Below are 14,635 nucleotides of genomic sequence, written 5' to 3'. Positions count from 1 at the left end.
CGTGGCCTCGGTAGACATTGAATTATCTCCCTCGACTGAGTATCTGCTAATTGGTGCCGCTTGCTTTCTGTTTGTGTAAATGCCATTGTGAAATTTGCTGCTTTATAAATGGGTTGCTCTTATTGATGTTTTTATTTGTAGTTCACAAGCAAAGGGATGTTGTGCCACTGAACATTCATAGTGATGCTGGGGAGTCAGATGATGACAATGAAGAGCCTGTCTTTGATTTTAAGGTACATGAATTCCTTTTATGCAGATCAAAAGCTTATTGGATAAGGTATTTAAAAAATCTAGACGGGTCTACTGGGCCAGAAGCTTCTCAAGCTCAATCATTTAATTTCTGTTAGTGATTTTATCTATAAATCTGCACGCACATGCTGTGTGGCATGCCAATGAATATCGTTGTTGGAAATCACTCTTGGGCATGATAGGCAAAGTCACAATACACTGGACGGTGTCATTGCTCCTGTCATTGTAGTGATTATGGGTAATATGCTGCTCGAGGAGTGTGTGAACGTAGAGTTTAGCCTGTTCAATTTTTTATTTTTTTATTTTCTTATGTTCAGTTATTTGCTAAATGTTGTTGTAGTTGTCTCCATTAGTATGTATGGCTGTTTGGTTCAGTCTATGCTGCTAGTTGAACATCTTTACTAAAACCTCCATTGATTTTTACATTCCCATCTAGCGAGGACTAATGAACCATTTGGTCGAGCTGTGTAAGCCATTTATTTGTGGTGTCTCCTATTCATTATGCTGGAATCAACTTTAACTGGCACCTGATCCTTATGAAATGACGATGTTTCTTCTGTAATCCCTAATCTTTAGTGCGGTGTAGTATTCTGAGGGTAGAAGGGGTTGACTGGAAGGTTGTCGGGAATGTGCACGTGCATATTTGTTCTTCAACACCTTTTGCAGTTAGCTTTTGGTTTCCTTGAGTGTTGACTGACTATGCAAGTGCCTGAAGATTGCTTCTTTTTTTTTACCTTACGATGAGTCATGCATATGACTGTACTACTATATTACTCAATGTTTGTGAACATATCACTGTATTGCATTGCATGGGGTGTTGTCTACTGCCTTGCTACTTTTCAGTCTTTATTTTATAGTTGTCAGAAGTCTGACGAAACAACTTGATGAAAACATTCTGTTTCACCTTGAAGAGATTCTAAAACAAAGTACATCAGATGAAATGCCATAAAAGTTGGTGAATGACGAAAATTTGTTGCAATCTGATGATTCTGATGAAGATGACCAGTCCTTTTGACCGCCTATTGATGTTCAAGTTCAAGAAGCAAAAAATGTATGTTTCACCTCAATCAAGATTGTATATTTGCCTCCTTTTGTCTTTGGTATGAACATGAACGTTGGTTTTGCAGCCTCATGAACCCATTCAGGACGTTGAGAATAATGGAAAGAAACATAAACCTCAGGTTAGTCTGGCTCAATTGAAAGCACCAGAAATGTCAGTTCCTCTGTCTCCTTGCCACATAAAATAGCTGAAGTATTGTTGTATTTGATTATCACGAAATTTGGCAGAAGGAATGATTTGGGGTGCAAAGCTTGAAGATGTTAAAGATGAGGGCTGCCCTTGAGGAAAAATCGAGGCACAAGAATGTTTTAAGTTCAAATGTTTCAAAAGAGGAGAAAAACCAAAAACATTCGAAACCAGTGAAGGGGTACTGTTTTAATTGCCCACACCTGCTCTTTGTTTTAATTTAAGGCGTTTACTTAAGTTCCTTCTTCTACAGGCAGCTAGAGACCTATGCAGATTTCGATGATCATGCTACTGAAGATGTAGCATCTCGTCATGGGTTGATGAATGGGCATGCAGGATCATTGGAATTAACTAAACTGTCCAATCTTCTGCGGGTTGAAAACAAGAGACAGAAGGTTTGGATCTTGGCATGATATGTTCAATTTATTCCTGTAAGTGCAAGAGGTTATGTGATTGATCAAAACGTGGTTGCAACAACTAGACTACTTCCTACCAAGGGGAATATATGGGTTAAAAATACAAAATGAAAGTAAATTTCCATTTGGTGCAGTCCTTGAACAATGTTCCAATAAGATGTTTCTGATGATTCAGGAATTAGTTGCTCTAGAATGGACGAGACTGTTAGGATCATCTAGTGTAGATGGAACTAACCATGTCAGTAATATACCTAAAACATTGCAAAAAATAAAAGAAATCATCGTGGGCTACAATTAGGGTATATGGCTAAGACATGTTAACTCTTTGTTTGTACTTATTTTCATGTCACAGGATAGTCTTGAATGGATCAATTCAAGTAAAATACCTAAATATTGGGAAATAGATATTCTATTTTCCTGTCCCTTGAATTTTTCGAGGAACTGTTTTTTATTCTCGCGATTGTATTCAGATTTCGATATCGTCTCATAGCTCCCTCTGTCCTAACTCTTTTTTGATTGTTGGATATGACAGATGAAAGATGGTAGATTGATATACCTTCCATGTAGATGATTGTTAAATTACCTAGGGTTATAAGTCAACCTAAGTACAATCTTTTCATGTTTTGGACTTGCGCTAAATTTCTACTATCTTTTTTTTAAACAAATCAAGTGATAGTATCATATTATATCTGGAAGGATTCAAAGGAAGCTCTAAGTTACATTACCATATTAATCCTGAAATGAATATTGTGAATGAGAAGCTTTTCATCTTGCTCCCAGAAGGTCATGTCGGGTGATGATGATTTGCCAAGGAGGGATGATATTGGAGAAACATGAGCTTCAAGTATTGGCTGGAGCTGGAGTTAAGTCAGAGGAGGATCTCGGTGACGAAGATGGGAATCTTGAGGCTAATGGAGGTGCTGACCCTGAGGAAAGTGAATCTGAAGAGTCAGCCGATGAGTTTTATAAGCAAGTGAAGCAGCAACAAGCTGCAAAACTTGCCGCCAAGGCAGAGATGTATACAAGGTCTCTTTTCTGTTTCTCGTCCAATATTTTCCATCTTAATCTTAACGTGATCCCAGAAGAGTGATATCGGGTACCCATTTTCATCAATCAATTACAACTTATGCTTTGAAAAGTAAATTAATAGTTACGTGCTGGGTATAGAACAAAAAGATCCTAGAAATTTCTCCTGTCATGTATAGGGGTGAGCAAGTGGTCTAGGGTCGACCTTGGACCGACCCCGGACCGGCCCAACCCTGCCGGTCCTGGTCCGGTTCCTAAGGGGACTGGGTCGGTCCTTGGTCCTGAAATTCCAGGACCAACATTGTACGGATTGGTCCTCGGTTCTAAGAATTTTGGGTCGGTCCAACCCTGGACCAACCCCGTATATTATATTATTTATAATTCTTTTATATATTCAAACCTAAGTAAAATGTCTGTTATATTATATTATATTGAAATGTTCTATCAATAGCACTAATAGTAATTTCAATTTAAAACTTTTGTTGAGTATTAATTATGTGTCGTTTGTTTTGTTTTTCGGTGTTTAGAAGTTCAAGCGAATTAACAAGATGTGAAGTTATATATTCATGGTTTATATTAAGTATTTTAAACTTTTTATGGTTTAATTGTATTTTACTAATAAATTTCAGCTGCACTTTGCTTTTCAATTTATGTCAAATGATAGAAGTTTTTGAATAGTAGAGTAGTACTGCAGTTGTTACGGTGATTTGCTAGTCAAGTGGTGTGAAGCTCATTTTTTGGTTGAGTGGACTTTACATGATCAAATGTAGGAAAACGCTTTTGCATATGGTGTTATGAATATTAAACATAGATGATTACAAGAACTTTCCATCTTGTCCCATATCTTGATGAGCAGTTAGCAGGTACGAAATTTCTATTATTGTGTCATCTTAAATTTGCTAAATATGTATTGGCATTTATAGTTTAGTTGCACAATACCGCATTGTCGATGGATGTGTAATTTGAATTTGTAGGTTTGCTTTTTTAGGGAGTATAAAAATAAGACGAAAAATTATCGATCGATCCCTGGTTGACCCTAGAACCGGACCGAACCCATTGGGTCGGTCCGGTCCTCGGTCCCTTCAATAGGGTCGGTCATCGATCCTAAAAATGAGACCGACACTGTCGGGTTGGTCCTAGGGTTAGGGGTGGCCCGACCGACCCGGACCATGCTCACCCCTAGTCATGTATGAGCTCCATGAATGTACCAATTTAAGATTTATTTTTTTTCCTTTCTTTTCTCCATTTCTTGAAAATTTTCCTTAGACATTTGATATCAAGGGTTGAGATCTTTACTTACAAGGAAAGTCTTAACATTGAACAATCTTTTGGAATGAAGACAAATTTTTATAACCAAGTATAAAGCGCAAAATAACGTGTTGTGAGTGTATCATGTGTCTTTGTATAAACAAATCATTTCTTTCTTTTTAAAGGATATTGAACCTTATTGAGCAGCTGGATTTTGCCAAAACTTAAACTAACATTTCTATGAGTTTTATTTGCTATCATGAAATAAGAAAGATGTTATATCAATCTTTTTCCTACTTTATCCTATGGACTTAGCAGGAAAAGGAAAGAGAACTTTTGAGGAGGGTGAATAGCATTCTGGATCTAATTAAAAAGTAGAAATTAAATGAAGATTAAAGAAAAGACGTGAGAGAGCTACCAATGCATTGAAATCATGGACCTATAATGAGTTTTCTTTTGTTCTTGTGACACACATGAGAACTCAATGGAAATATTTAGCGCCATGTCATGGTAAAATTGCTCTCAGAATGTATTCAATTTGTGGTTGACTTTGATGCGCCTACAGGGATCCAGCAATTCCATCCTTGCCTGAAACAGTCGATGGAAAGCGCCATATCACTCATCAGATGAGCCTGCGTGCAATGGTTCCGGTGAGTTCCATAATGTTCTTAGGTACTTGTTACCATAGTTAAGGATTTAACTTTTGCTGTGTAGATGCTTTAGATGGAGAAAAATAGAGGACTGACCCGTAATCGGAAGAAACAAACGAAAAATCCAAGGAAGAAGTACTGGGTGAGTCAAGAGAATCAGATTGTTGATGTATATTCTCACGTTGACTTTCAATATTGCCTGAAATTATTTATGTTCATTTTGCGTGCAGAGTAAGCATGAGATGGCAGTGGTCCAATGAAAAGGGCAAGTTTGAGAGATCAGGAAGCCTTCCGGACCTTAAAGTGGGGAAGCATTTGGTATTAATGCAGGAATCAGTCGAAGCATAAGATTCAAGAGCTAAATGCTACTACTTTGGGTGGAAATCCGTCGTGCATACATTGGATCAACCCGCCGGTGACTTGGGTGACATGGGTATATATACATTGTCAAGTTTCCACGGTCGCACAAGCATCAGTTGGTGTCTAACGGGGATGTAAGGGGACGACTTAGGAGCCTTGGCAGATACGTATTGTCCATCAGTGGCAGAGGCCATTTTTGTTAGTATCGGAAGACTGGAGTTTCGCTTGAGTTGAGATCGCTTTCCATGTCGAAGGCCTTGTATTAATAGCAAGAAACCTTGTCAGAATTTGGGTAATAAAGATTGTAATATCCTTTTTTATTTCCCCGTTTCTTTCTAAGAAGCCAATACTGAATGTTCAGTTTTACTCCCCGCCCAAAGGGATTTTTCTCTTCAGCTAGGACTGAGTAATGTTGGATGAATTTGACCTGAGGATGGACCAGGTTCCGATATGCGATCACGAATTGTGGTATGCTTTTAGAACGCGAAGTGTCGTCTTTCGAACACTCTGATCTCGGGCCAGAAGGACACGTTCCAGTTAAAGAGCTCACATTAGAAGAAATGCATGTGATGTCTCGTGATCCTTTTGAGAGAGAATTATAGCAGCAAGACTTGAAAGCTATTTTAAAAAGTAAACCCCAGGGTTCCGAGAAATAAAAGGAGGGAACTACGGGTGCATTAGTACGTTCGTGAAGAAGAGGATCGATATTTCCGGTTTCTTAGAGACGAGCCTCGTAGGAAGTGTGTCTGAACATCTGGGCTAATCGGGAATTGTTCACTCTTTGCTTTCTTCCCAAGAGGGCACCGTTGATCTTCTTTCTTTATTTTTTTTTCCCCAAAGAGGGCACTCGCAATTCAGTATGAGGAGCTGCTGTCTTTTTAGTTTCCTACCAAGATAAAAAGAGAATACTAGGTACTCGATAAAAATGGTTACCGAGTTTTCTGTAGAGACTCAGTGGTCTCAGATCGTAAAAACAAAACGCCCAGCATTCTTATTTACATTTGTTGCACAAACAGACACTCAAACCCAACAAACAGAAATACAAATACACGCTGGAAAGTAATCCAACGCATAGAGGGCAAGGGAGGCTACATCAAATATAAAAGAACACACAAATACTAAAATCGAAATTTGGTGCTTCACCACCACTGATGGAGAACCGACATGGACAGCAAGGACACTAGAATTGCAGCCATGGCAACGATGGAGATCCACCGGCAAATTCTCTCAGCGAAACCCACCTTATTGCAGTGGATCAACAGCAGCGAAACAAAAGCGGATGCGAAGGCGAGCATGATGGACAAGGCTAGCGACCTGAAGATAGACGAGTCTCGCCTGAGGATGGACGTCGGAACAAGGGTAAGGGCGTTGCCAGTTAGAAAGGTAACCGTCGCGATGAATCTGGAGATTGAGGCTTCAAGATGATGATGATGGGGATGGATTTGGGATGAATCTCTGCTTATGACGCTTTGGGCGCCGGGATGAAGCGGCGCCTTCAGATCCATGGGAGCAACAGAGAGGGGAGGAAGACGAAAATGTGCTATATTTTTCGAGGGTTGCGAAACTTCTCGCATTGTAGGATGGAGAAGTTCTAGAAGCCAGTCTTCTATCCGTACTAATATAAAATAAATAATTCCAAAGAAAAAGAATTTTAGGGCTTCAGAGCTCAATTCGACCCAAAGATCAGGCTTACGCATTAATCGAAAGGAAAGGATAAAAAGACCGAGACGCATCGTCACCCACCCACCGACAAGTTCCACACGTTAGAGGTAATTTCGAGTGACTTTCTAGGAAGGAGGGCGTTGTCGAAGACCCCCTTTCCCCTCCCCCAAAAAAAAAAAAGAATAATTTTGACCCACCCCACCACAAGTTCCGCACATTAAAGGTAATTTCGAGTGACTTTCCACGAAGGAGCGCGTTGTCAGAGACGCCCTTTCCCCTCCCAAAAAAAAAAAAAAAAAAAAGAATAATTTCGACCCACCCACCGATAAGATCGGCACATTAAAGGTCATTTCGAGTGACTTTCTAGGAAGGAGCGCATTGTTGGAGACCCCTTTCCCCTCCCAAAAATATAAAGAAAATAATAATTTTGACCCACCTACCAACTCCACACTTTTTTTTTTTGTCAGAAAATTCCACACATTCTTTCCTGTTCGTTTCGGAAAATAATTTTTGAAAAACATTTTCCGAATTTTCGACGTTCATTTCGGAAAAATGAATTTTTGAGGAAAATGTTTTCTAAATTAGGGAAAATATTTTCCACCTTGAAAAGTGAAAAATATTTTTTCACTTGATCTCTTTATCTCACACCTCTACAAATTATCACTTCCTCATCTCCTTTCTTCTTCTTCTTTTCTTTTTTATTCGAATTATTTTTTAATTTTCTTTTTCTTTTTAATTTGAATTATTTTTAATTTCCTTAATCTTTTCTTTTTTTTTTTTTTTTTTTTTTTTCTTTTCTTTGTTTCCCATCTTCTTCTTTTTTGGCTAGTCATCGGACCAGTGAATCTCAAACTTGTGTTCGTCGATCCGCGAGTCTCGAGCTTGATGCTCACGCTGACCAATCTGATAAGCGGAAAATATTTTCCGAAATATTTTCGTGGTTTTAGCCGAACACTTGAAATAGGAAAATATTTTAGGAAATACCCATTTTCCGCGAAACGAACGGACCCAGGGGAGGAGAAGTGACTTTCTAGGAAGGAGGGCCTTGTCGAAGACCCCCTTTCCCCTCCCAAAAAAAAAAGAAAAGAAAAGAATAATTTTGACCCACCCACGACAAGTTCCGCACATTAAAGGTAATTTCGAGTGACTTTCCACAAAGGACCCCCATTTGCTTCTCTGGCGTAGAAGTAGAAGCGACACTCTGTGTGGATTCCCCCCAAGGGGAGGAGAAGAAGCTTCAGCAGATCCCACATTTCATCGGGGAGAAGAAGCTTCAGCAAATCCCACATTTCATCGGGATGAACACCTTCGTCTCCGAGTTCGATTCCGAAGGTGAGTAGATCTATAAGTTGCACGTTTGTTCATCGGTTTCTTTCATCGCATCCCCTTGATTTCCCCTAGATGATGGTCATGAACAGATGAGAGATTGAGATATCCAATCAAAGGCAAAATTGAGTCAATTTACTCCCCCAAAAAAAAAAAAAAAAAAAAAAAAACTTACTAGTGTTGCAATGAGTTCCAAATAATTACAACTGAAATTTGTCCAACTGTTTTTTCAATGACGTGCCACTCCACTTTAATAATTATTTGGAACTGAGATTTTAAGGTACATCTGGAGGATCCTTGGGTGGGAGGACTTATTTTAGTCTTCTTCTAAAGAAAAGTTTAAAACTCGACTTCATCGGCAGACGTCATGAATCCACTGTATTCAAAATATAAGGAATTAGAATATTGAATGAGTTTTTTTAATTAGCGAGAAATGACTGAGCCACAATCTTTAATTTGTTGTGAGATTAATAATCTGTTTTAGACCACAAAAATTATTATTATGGATTTACTCATTTAAAAATTCGTTACTCACAACAAATTGTTATTTTTTGAGTAGCAAAATTTTTGATTTATTAATTAATTAACATCCCACCTTTGCAATTTTATTTGTTTGTAATCCTTTAGTATTTTGTAATAAATTACAAAAATTGATTCTGCTTATGATAATATATGACTGGTCACATCGTGGACATAATATCCCAGTCCATTTCACACAACTTCTCCTTTTGACATTCAGGGGGATCATCCAGGGTTTACGCATGCATAACCTGTGACCGCCAATTCCCTAAGCCAGGCTTCTGTTACTGTGACCGTAAGTTCAAGCTGATCATAGATGGTAGATTGGAGTTGGTCCCTGACCCAATTACGTCAAATCTTTCTGGTGGAGGCATGAGGTCAATGCACAATCACAGCTCTAGTGGCGAGATCATTGGCTTTGCTCATGATGACAGTGATGCTGATAACGAGATGGGAAGCATGCACTCCCCGGACCACACACTCCATCACCGTGCGCCGATAGTGACAATGTCCAATGTGTCGGATGAGCAGACTGACCTATCCGATTCTCCTCCAACTGCCAAGTCCTCTAGGCCGTTGCAGCTACTCTGGGAGCTTCATGAAAAAGAAAAAGAAGACCGTCGTGATCACGGTGAGCCGAGTTGGGTGCTCAATGTGCCTTCTAAACACAGTGATGTCAAGACTGGAGGCACGAACTCTTCAGGTCGTGTTCATGGTGGGCCGGCACTAGCGCTCTGGGGAAAATCCTCACCCCAGGGTTTTGCTAGGGATATCGAGATGGAAAGCATGCACTCCTCGGGTCAAGTTCAAGGTGAGCTGGCATCGGTGCATTCCTCCTCCTATGATTATGCTCGTGATACTGAGATTGAATCGGTGGACCCCCTTCCTCATGAAGACACTTGGCAAAGATCGGCCTGGCAAAGATCGGCCGCCATGATAGATCCGATGTTCAGCGTGATCGTTCAGGGTGCTGGTTCTCTCTGGCTTACCAAAAGAGCGACGGTTCTTCGCCAGCTAAGGACTTTCTGCTTTACGTCCTTGTGTTTGTTTATGTGGTCGCGTTCTTAGCTGCTCTTGGAGACAAATTCTCCTCCCGCTCCATAATGCGAGTGATCGCATTAATGGCCGCCGCGCTGGCCTTTCTGATGACCATGACTTTAGTGGTCATGTGATCGGTACATCCAAATCGATCTCTTCTTTTTCTTCTTCTTTTTGTTGTTTAAACGATAAATTCGTTGATTGTACGAATTTTCTTTTTTTTTTTTTTGGTATATAATGTAAGTTTAGAGAAATCCCAAGTCCTTTCTGTTTTGTGGAGGGAGAAATGTCTCTCAAGTTCCGTAAGCTCCTCTTTTTTTCTTTTTTTGTTGGGAGAAAATTCTGTAAATTAATCGCTCGTTGTCAAATTTTGCGCGTGGTTGCTCCGCTATGGTTCGTAAGAGTTTGATTTTCCTTTATTGTCATCTCCACTTATGTCATTTTCCCCCTTTAACTCACTAGAGTTCTTGAAAAGATATAGCTAGATAACTATATATAAAATAAATAAAGTTTCTGTTTTCATTCATATGTGGATTAAGTTCAACCAATCCATGTTAATCATGAAATTTGTGAAGGGGTTTCATTTAACGATCCGAGCCTATTTCGGGTTTAATGTGTCACAATCAATAACTTCATGGAAATACCATCAAATTATAATCTAGTGATCCGTCACTAATACATAGAGTTTATATTGAATATCTTGAGTGCTCACTTTAAAGTTGGAGCCAATTTAGCACTTCCATTCCCAATTAATTCGCAGACATGATAACTTATATTTGATTGAAGGGGGAATTATCCTATTTACTAGTCATATGATTTATAGAGATCTATAACTGAATGTGCATTGGTGAATCAATGTCATCATGATGGTGAGGATGATGATGATTATGATGATCGCTTTAAGATGAACTGATCAGCACACATTCGGAACAGGGCTGAAAGCAATCTTCTTCTGAGTAGATCCATGCGAGGAAAGTGATGGAGGAGGGCGAAATTTGCTCATCTTAGCATGTCTGGATACAAAGAAAGATTTCTGGGTGATGCTAACGGGACCATCGTAAGACCGTCCGACGGTCAAACGATAGCCGCAAATGTTTTCTTTCTCCAACTCTTAACGCAAGTATGTGGAAATTGCCGAGAAACACACAGATCTTTCTCCCACAAAAATGTGTGGTTGAGAGATCAGTATCTGTTTTCCAAGTTGACGGTACGGTTAGCTAACCATTTTCCAAGAATTTTTTGTTTAAGCCGGTTTATCCATGCGGAGAAATAATTAACTTATTTCTAAAAAATGAGACACAGCTCCACCAAATTGGAGAAGCAAAGTTTGACTGGGCATTTCTTTCTTCGCCAACTACGAAAGCAAAGTTTGACTGGGGCGGACATTCCTCGCCTAAGGCCGCCCAGGTGGCCCTCACCAGTGGCCAGTGAGGGCACTGGGAGAAAGGGAAAATTAAGAAGAAAAAGAAGGAAAAAAAAAGAAAATCAATCAAATTCCAATAATCTAGAAAATCACGGATCATGACATCGAAAGCAAAAATCAATGAAATGCCAATGATTTAAGGATCATGGATCCACAAAGGCCAGTGAGGGCGGCCCCACCTCAGGCCGATCTCCTATACAGGGAAAAGGGGAAAATTTTAAAAGATAAAAAAGGAAAAAAATCGTAAAATTTTTAAAAATTATAAAATTACCCATATTGACATCGATCATGCCCACACAAGACATCTAGTATTGATTAGACCATTATGTCAAGGATTTTCCGATAAAAATTGATTATAATGATTAAATTAGCAAATTGTTAAAATGTTTAGGATAAAATTAGTAATTTATCAAAAGATTTATGACGAAATTAGTATAATTAAAAAGTTTATAACTAAATTAAATAATTTTCTCACAACTGTACAGTATTGATAGATATGACCTAAAGGAAAAAAAGGAATAAGACAGTTATTGGGGTTAGGAGGCCAGTAATGGCATAGGTCACCTTTTCTGACGAAACTGTGATCCTTTAGAGACCCGGTTTTGGTTTTTCTGCATCTTCAGATAGTTCTAGGTTGCTACTGTCTGAATGGTTTCCTCGGTTGGCTTCGTGTCGATCCAATTTACTTCTAACTACCGGTGGTGTTACGATTAATCACTTTGGCATACAAGGCGTTTTTTATCTCATAGAATTCTCTCTTTACTTATTGCGCGGCATACATAGAGTTTCAGTCTATTATAATTCTGACATTAAAATTATAGGAAGTCACATGTTAAGCGGTATCGGAGTCTAGGTTTGTGATAGAGTGATAAGGTGTGCTTAGGCTTGTGGGTTAATCAAGTGACATCTTCATGCGCAAATCATGTGTTCATTGCTTGTCATAATTATGTGATTGCCAATGTGTGTGAATGATTATGCTTATGAGCAATTTGTGTTGGTCTTATGCCGAGTGTTTTCGAAGCATGAGATAGTATTATTGTTGTGAGCTTATGTTGTTTGACAATAGGAACCTCAGAAATGTCTAGTACTTCATTACGATCCTCTCTAAGATTCTCGGTGAAAGGGATACTCGTAACATCAACGACCAACTGAGGCGGGTGATATTAACACTGATCGTTTTATGAATTGGTGGAGCAATCTTTGAAACTTAATCCACCAAAGTTCACTAGCATCGGAGAGATCCTAATGAGCCAAAGCAATGGGTTGATGGGATGGCGAAAAGTCGTACTTTGCTCAAATGCAAGGAGGCATATTCTGTTAAAAAAAAAAAAAAAGGAAGCATATAAAGCAGCACCTGCAGAATATCAGTTGCAAGATAATGCTTTACATTGGTGGAATTTAATTAAACACCGAATTTTCCCAACTCCAGAGAATGCCACTGCGAAGAAATTTGTCAAAAGTTTGTGCTTCTCTTCAGGGAATTGAGCCTGACAAATATAAAAATATATATAATAATTTAATTCGGACCAATTATCATGAACATGGTATAAACTATGTATTTCACATATTCCTTATTATGTCTCAATTGCGTTCAATAATTTTGTCTTCCATGTTTATTATGTTATTTGTCAAAGTGAAAAATCATTTCTTAAGTATAAAAAGTTACAATTAAAAAGTGAAATAGTGAAGAGAAACGGGAAGAGAAAGGGGTAATAAAGAGGAGGTGCCTTAGTAAGAGAAAAACCCTCTAATACTGCCAACTGAGCAAATTCGCAAAATGTATCACCATTGCTCTAAGAATGCTCTATTGGCAATTAGCTTTCGTTATACGTGGATTCATAGACCAATACACACGGGAACACAACCCATTTGCCAAGTAAGTAGAGGCTAAGAAAAGCGCGTTTGGTAACGTTTACATTCAAAATTGTTCAGTGAACGAAATAGAAAAAAACTATTTATCCGGTAACAATTTTTGAAAAGAAAAGATTTGGTAAATTTGTTAGGAAATAAAATGAACGTAAACACATTTGGTAAATTTGTATTCTTTTTTGTTTCTTTTAATTTTTAATATTTTTAATATTTTTCTTTTTCTTTTTTTCTTCTTTTGGGTCGGTCCGCCTCGGCCATGGCCAACACTGACCGACCGACAAGGGTCAGCCTCGCCCAGCCACGGCGAGACTCGCCGGCCCCCCTGGCGAGGCCGAGCCTCACCATGGTTGGGCGAGGCTCGGCCTCGCCTTGGCTAGGCGAGCTCGAGCTCGCCCAAATCCGCAAGCCCAAGCTCGCCCGGCCTTGCCCCGCGCCAAGAAGGCTCGGCCTCGCCTTGGGCGAGAGCGAGCTCGGACTGGGATGCGAGCCCGAGCTCGCCTAGCCACCTAAGCAAGGCTCGACCTTGCCCGGGCCACCGCCAAGCCGGCGAGCCCGAGCTCGCCCGGCCAAGGCAAGGCCATGCCGCCAAAGAAAAAAGAAAAAGAGAGGAGAGAGAAAATTTGTTCTTAAAAATTGTTCCAAACAATAAACATGTTTTCTTGTTTCTCGTTTCTGTTCTAAATGTGTTCACTTTAAAAAAATAGATTTGGAACACAAACGCAAACAAACACGTTTCGTTCTTTTATTCCCTGGAACAAAAACAGAAAATTTGTTCATAAACAAAAAAAAAAAAAAAGAATGTTAACAAACAGCCCCTAAGTGAATTGACGAATAATTCATGCTATTTCGCAGATATTTGAACATTATTCGAAGAAAACAAGTTCCTGGTTTCGCTGTTAGCCCTCATCACAATAAATTTAAAGAACAGCAAACAGAGAGCAAAGAAGTTACTCTGATCATCTCCTCTCAAGTTAGACTTCCAATCTTCACTCAAAAGCCCAATACCGGCATCATTGGAGTAGCTCCACTCCTTAAGGGAATTCACAAAAGGCATTGCGCCGCATTTTTTCCCTATGGCCTCTTTGTTGTGCGTGGAAAATCAAACCGGTGACCAAGATTCTAGACATGAAACTCTCATTAACTATCATATCATGAATCATTCGAGGCAGAACCAGCCTCCGCAGCCTTTTTTTCCATTTGTGTCTCCCTTTTCTTCTTGTTTCTCAATGCTTTTTTGCTCAATGTTCTGTCATAAAAAACCAACCAGCATTGTATTCAGTGGCAGCATTAGTTAACCTAAAGGATGATGTAACAATGAACGAAACATGTAACCAAAAACTTATTCGGAAGAGCTCTCTCCAAACAGCTGTACGACACAAGCAAAGGAAATCAGAATTTCATACACACGAGTTAAAATCAAACTAAAAAAAAAAATTACATGAAGAAGTAGAACTTCCGACTTCTACACTTGACTTCAATAGTGGAATAGTAGAAGAAGAACAACAACGACATTGCACTTTAGTTTTAATTCATTCATAATGTCGCTTAGCTGACTGTAACCACATGATAAACATTTCTTCCCATATCAAATATCAAATTAACA

General features: G+C 39.2%; 2 protein-coding genes across 2 annotated transcripts; both read left to right on the top strand.

Moving 5' to 3' along the window:
* The first annotated feature begins 1,549 nt into the window (after nt 1-1,549).
* On the top strand, nt 1,550-2,931 carry LOC120287739. Its single transcript, XM_039301067.1, has 3 exons — nt 1,550-1,676; nt 1,749-1,890; nt 2,692-2,931. Exons 1-3 carry the CDS (start codon nt 1,567-1,569, stop codon nt 2,746-2,748), a joined length of 309 nt encoding a protein of 102 aa, XP_039157001.1. The 5' UTR covers nt 1,550-1,566; the 3' UTR covers nt 2,749-2,931.
* A 3,428-nt stretch (nt 2,932-6,359) lies between these two features.
* LOC120287781 lies at nt 6,360-10,108 on the top strand. Its single transcript, XM_039301152.1, has 3 exons — nt 6,360-6,578; nt 7,991-8,189; nt 8,923-10,108. Exons 1-3 carry the CDS (start codon nt 6,360-6,362, stop codon nt 9,768-9,770), a joined length of 1,266 nt encoding a protein of 421 aa, XP_039157086.1. The 3' UTR covers nt 9,771-10,108.
* The last annotated feature ends 4,527 nt before the right edge of the window (nt 10,109-14,635 follow it).

The sequence above is a fragment of the Eucalyptus grandis genome, chromosome 8 (assembly GCF_016545825.1).
Source record: "Eucalyptus grandis isolate ANBG69807.140 chromosome 8, ASM1654582v1, whole genome shotgun sequence".
Lineage (NCBI taxonomy): Eukaryota > Viridiplantae > Streptophyta > Magnoliopsida > Myrtales > Myrtaceae > Eucalyptus > Eucalyptus grandis.
Note: the sequence above shows the minus strand (reverse complement) of the source record. Positions and strands in the feature narration are given on the sequence as shown.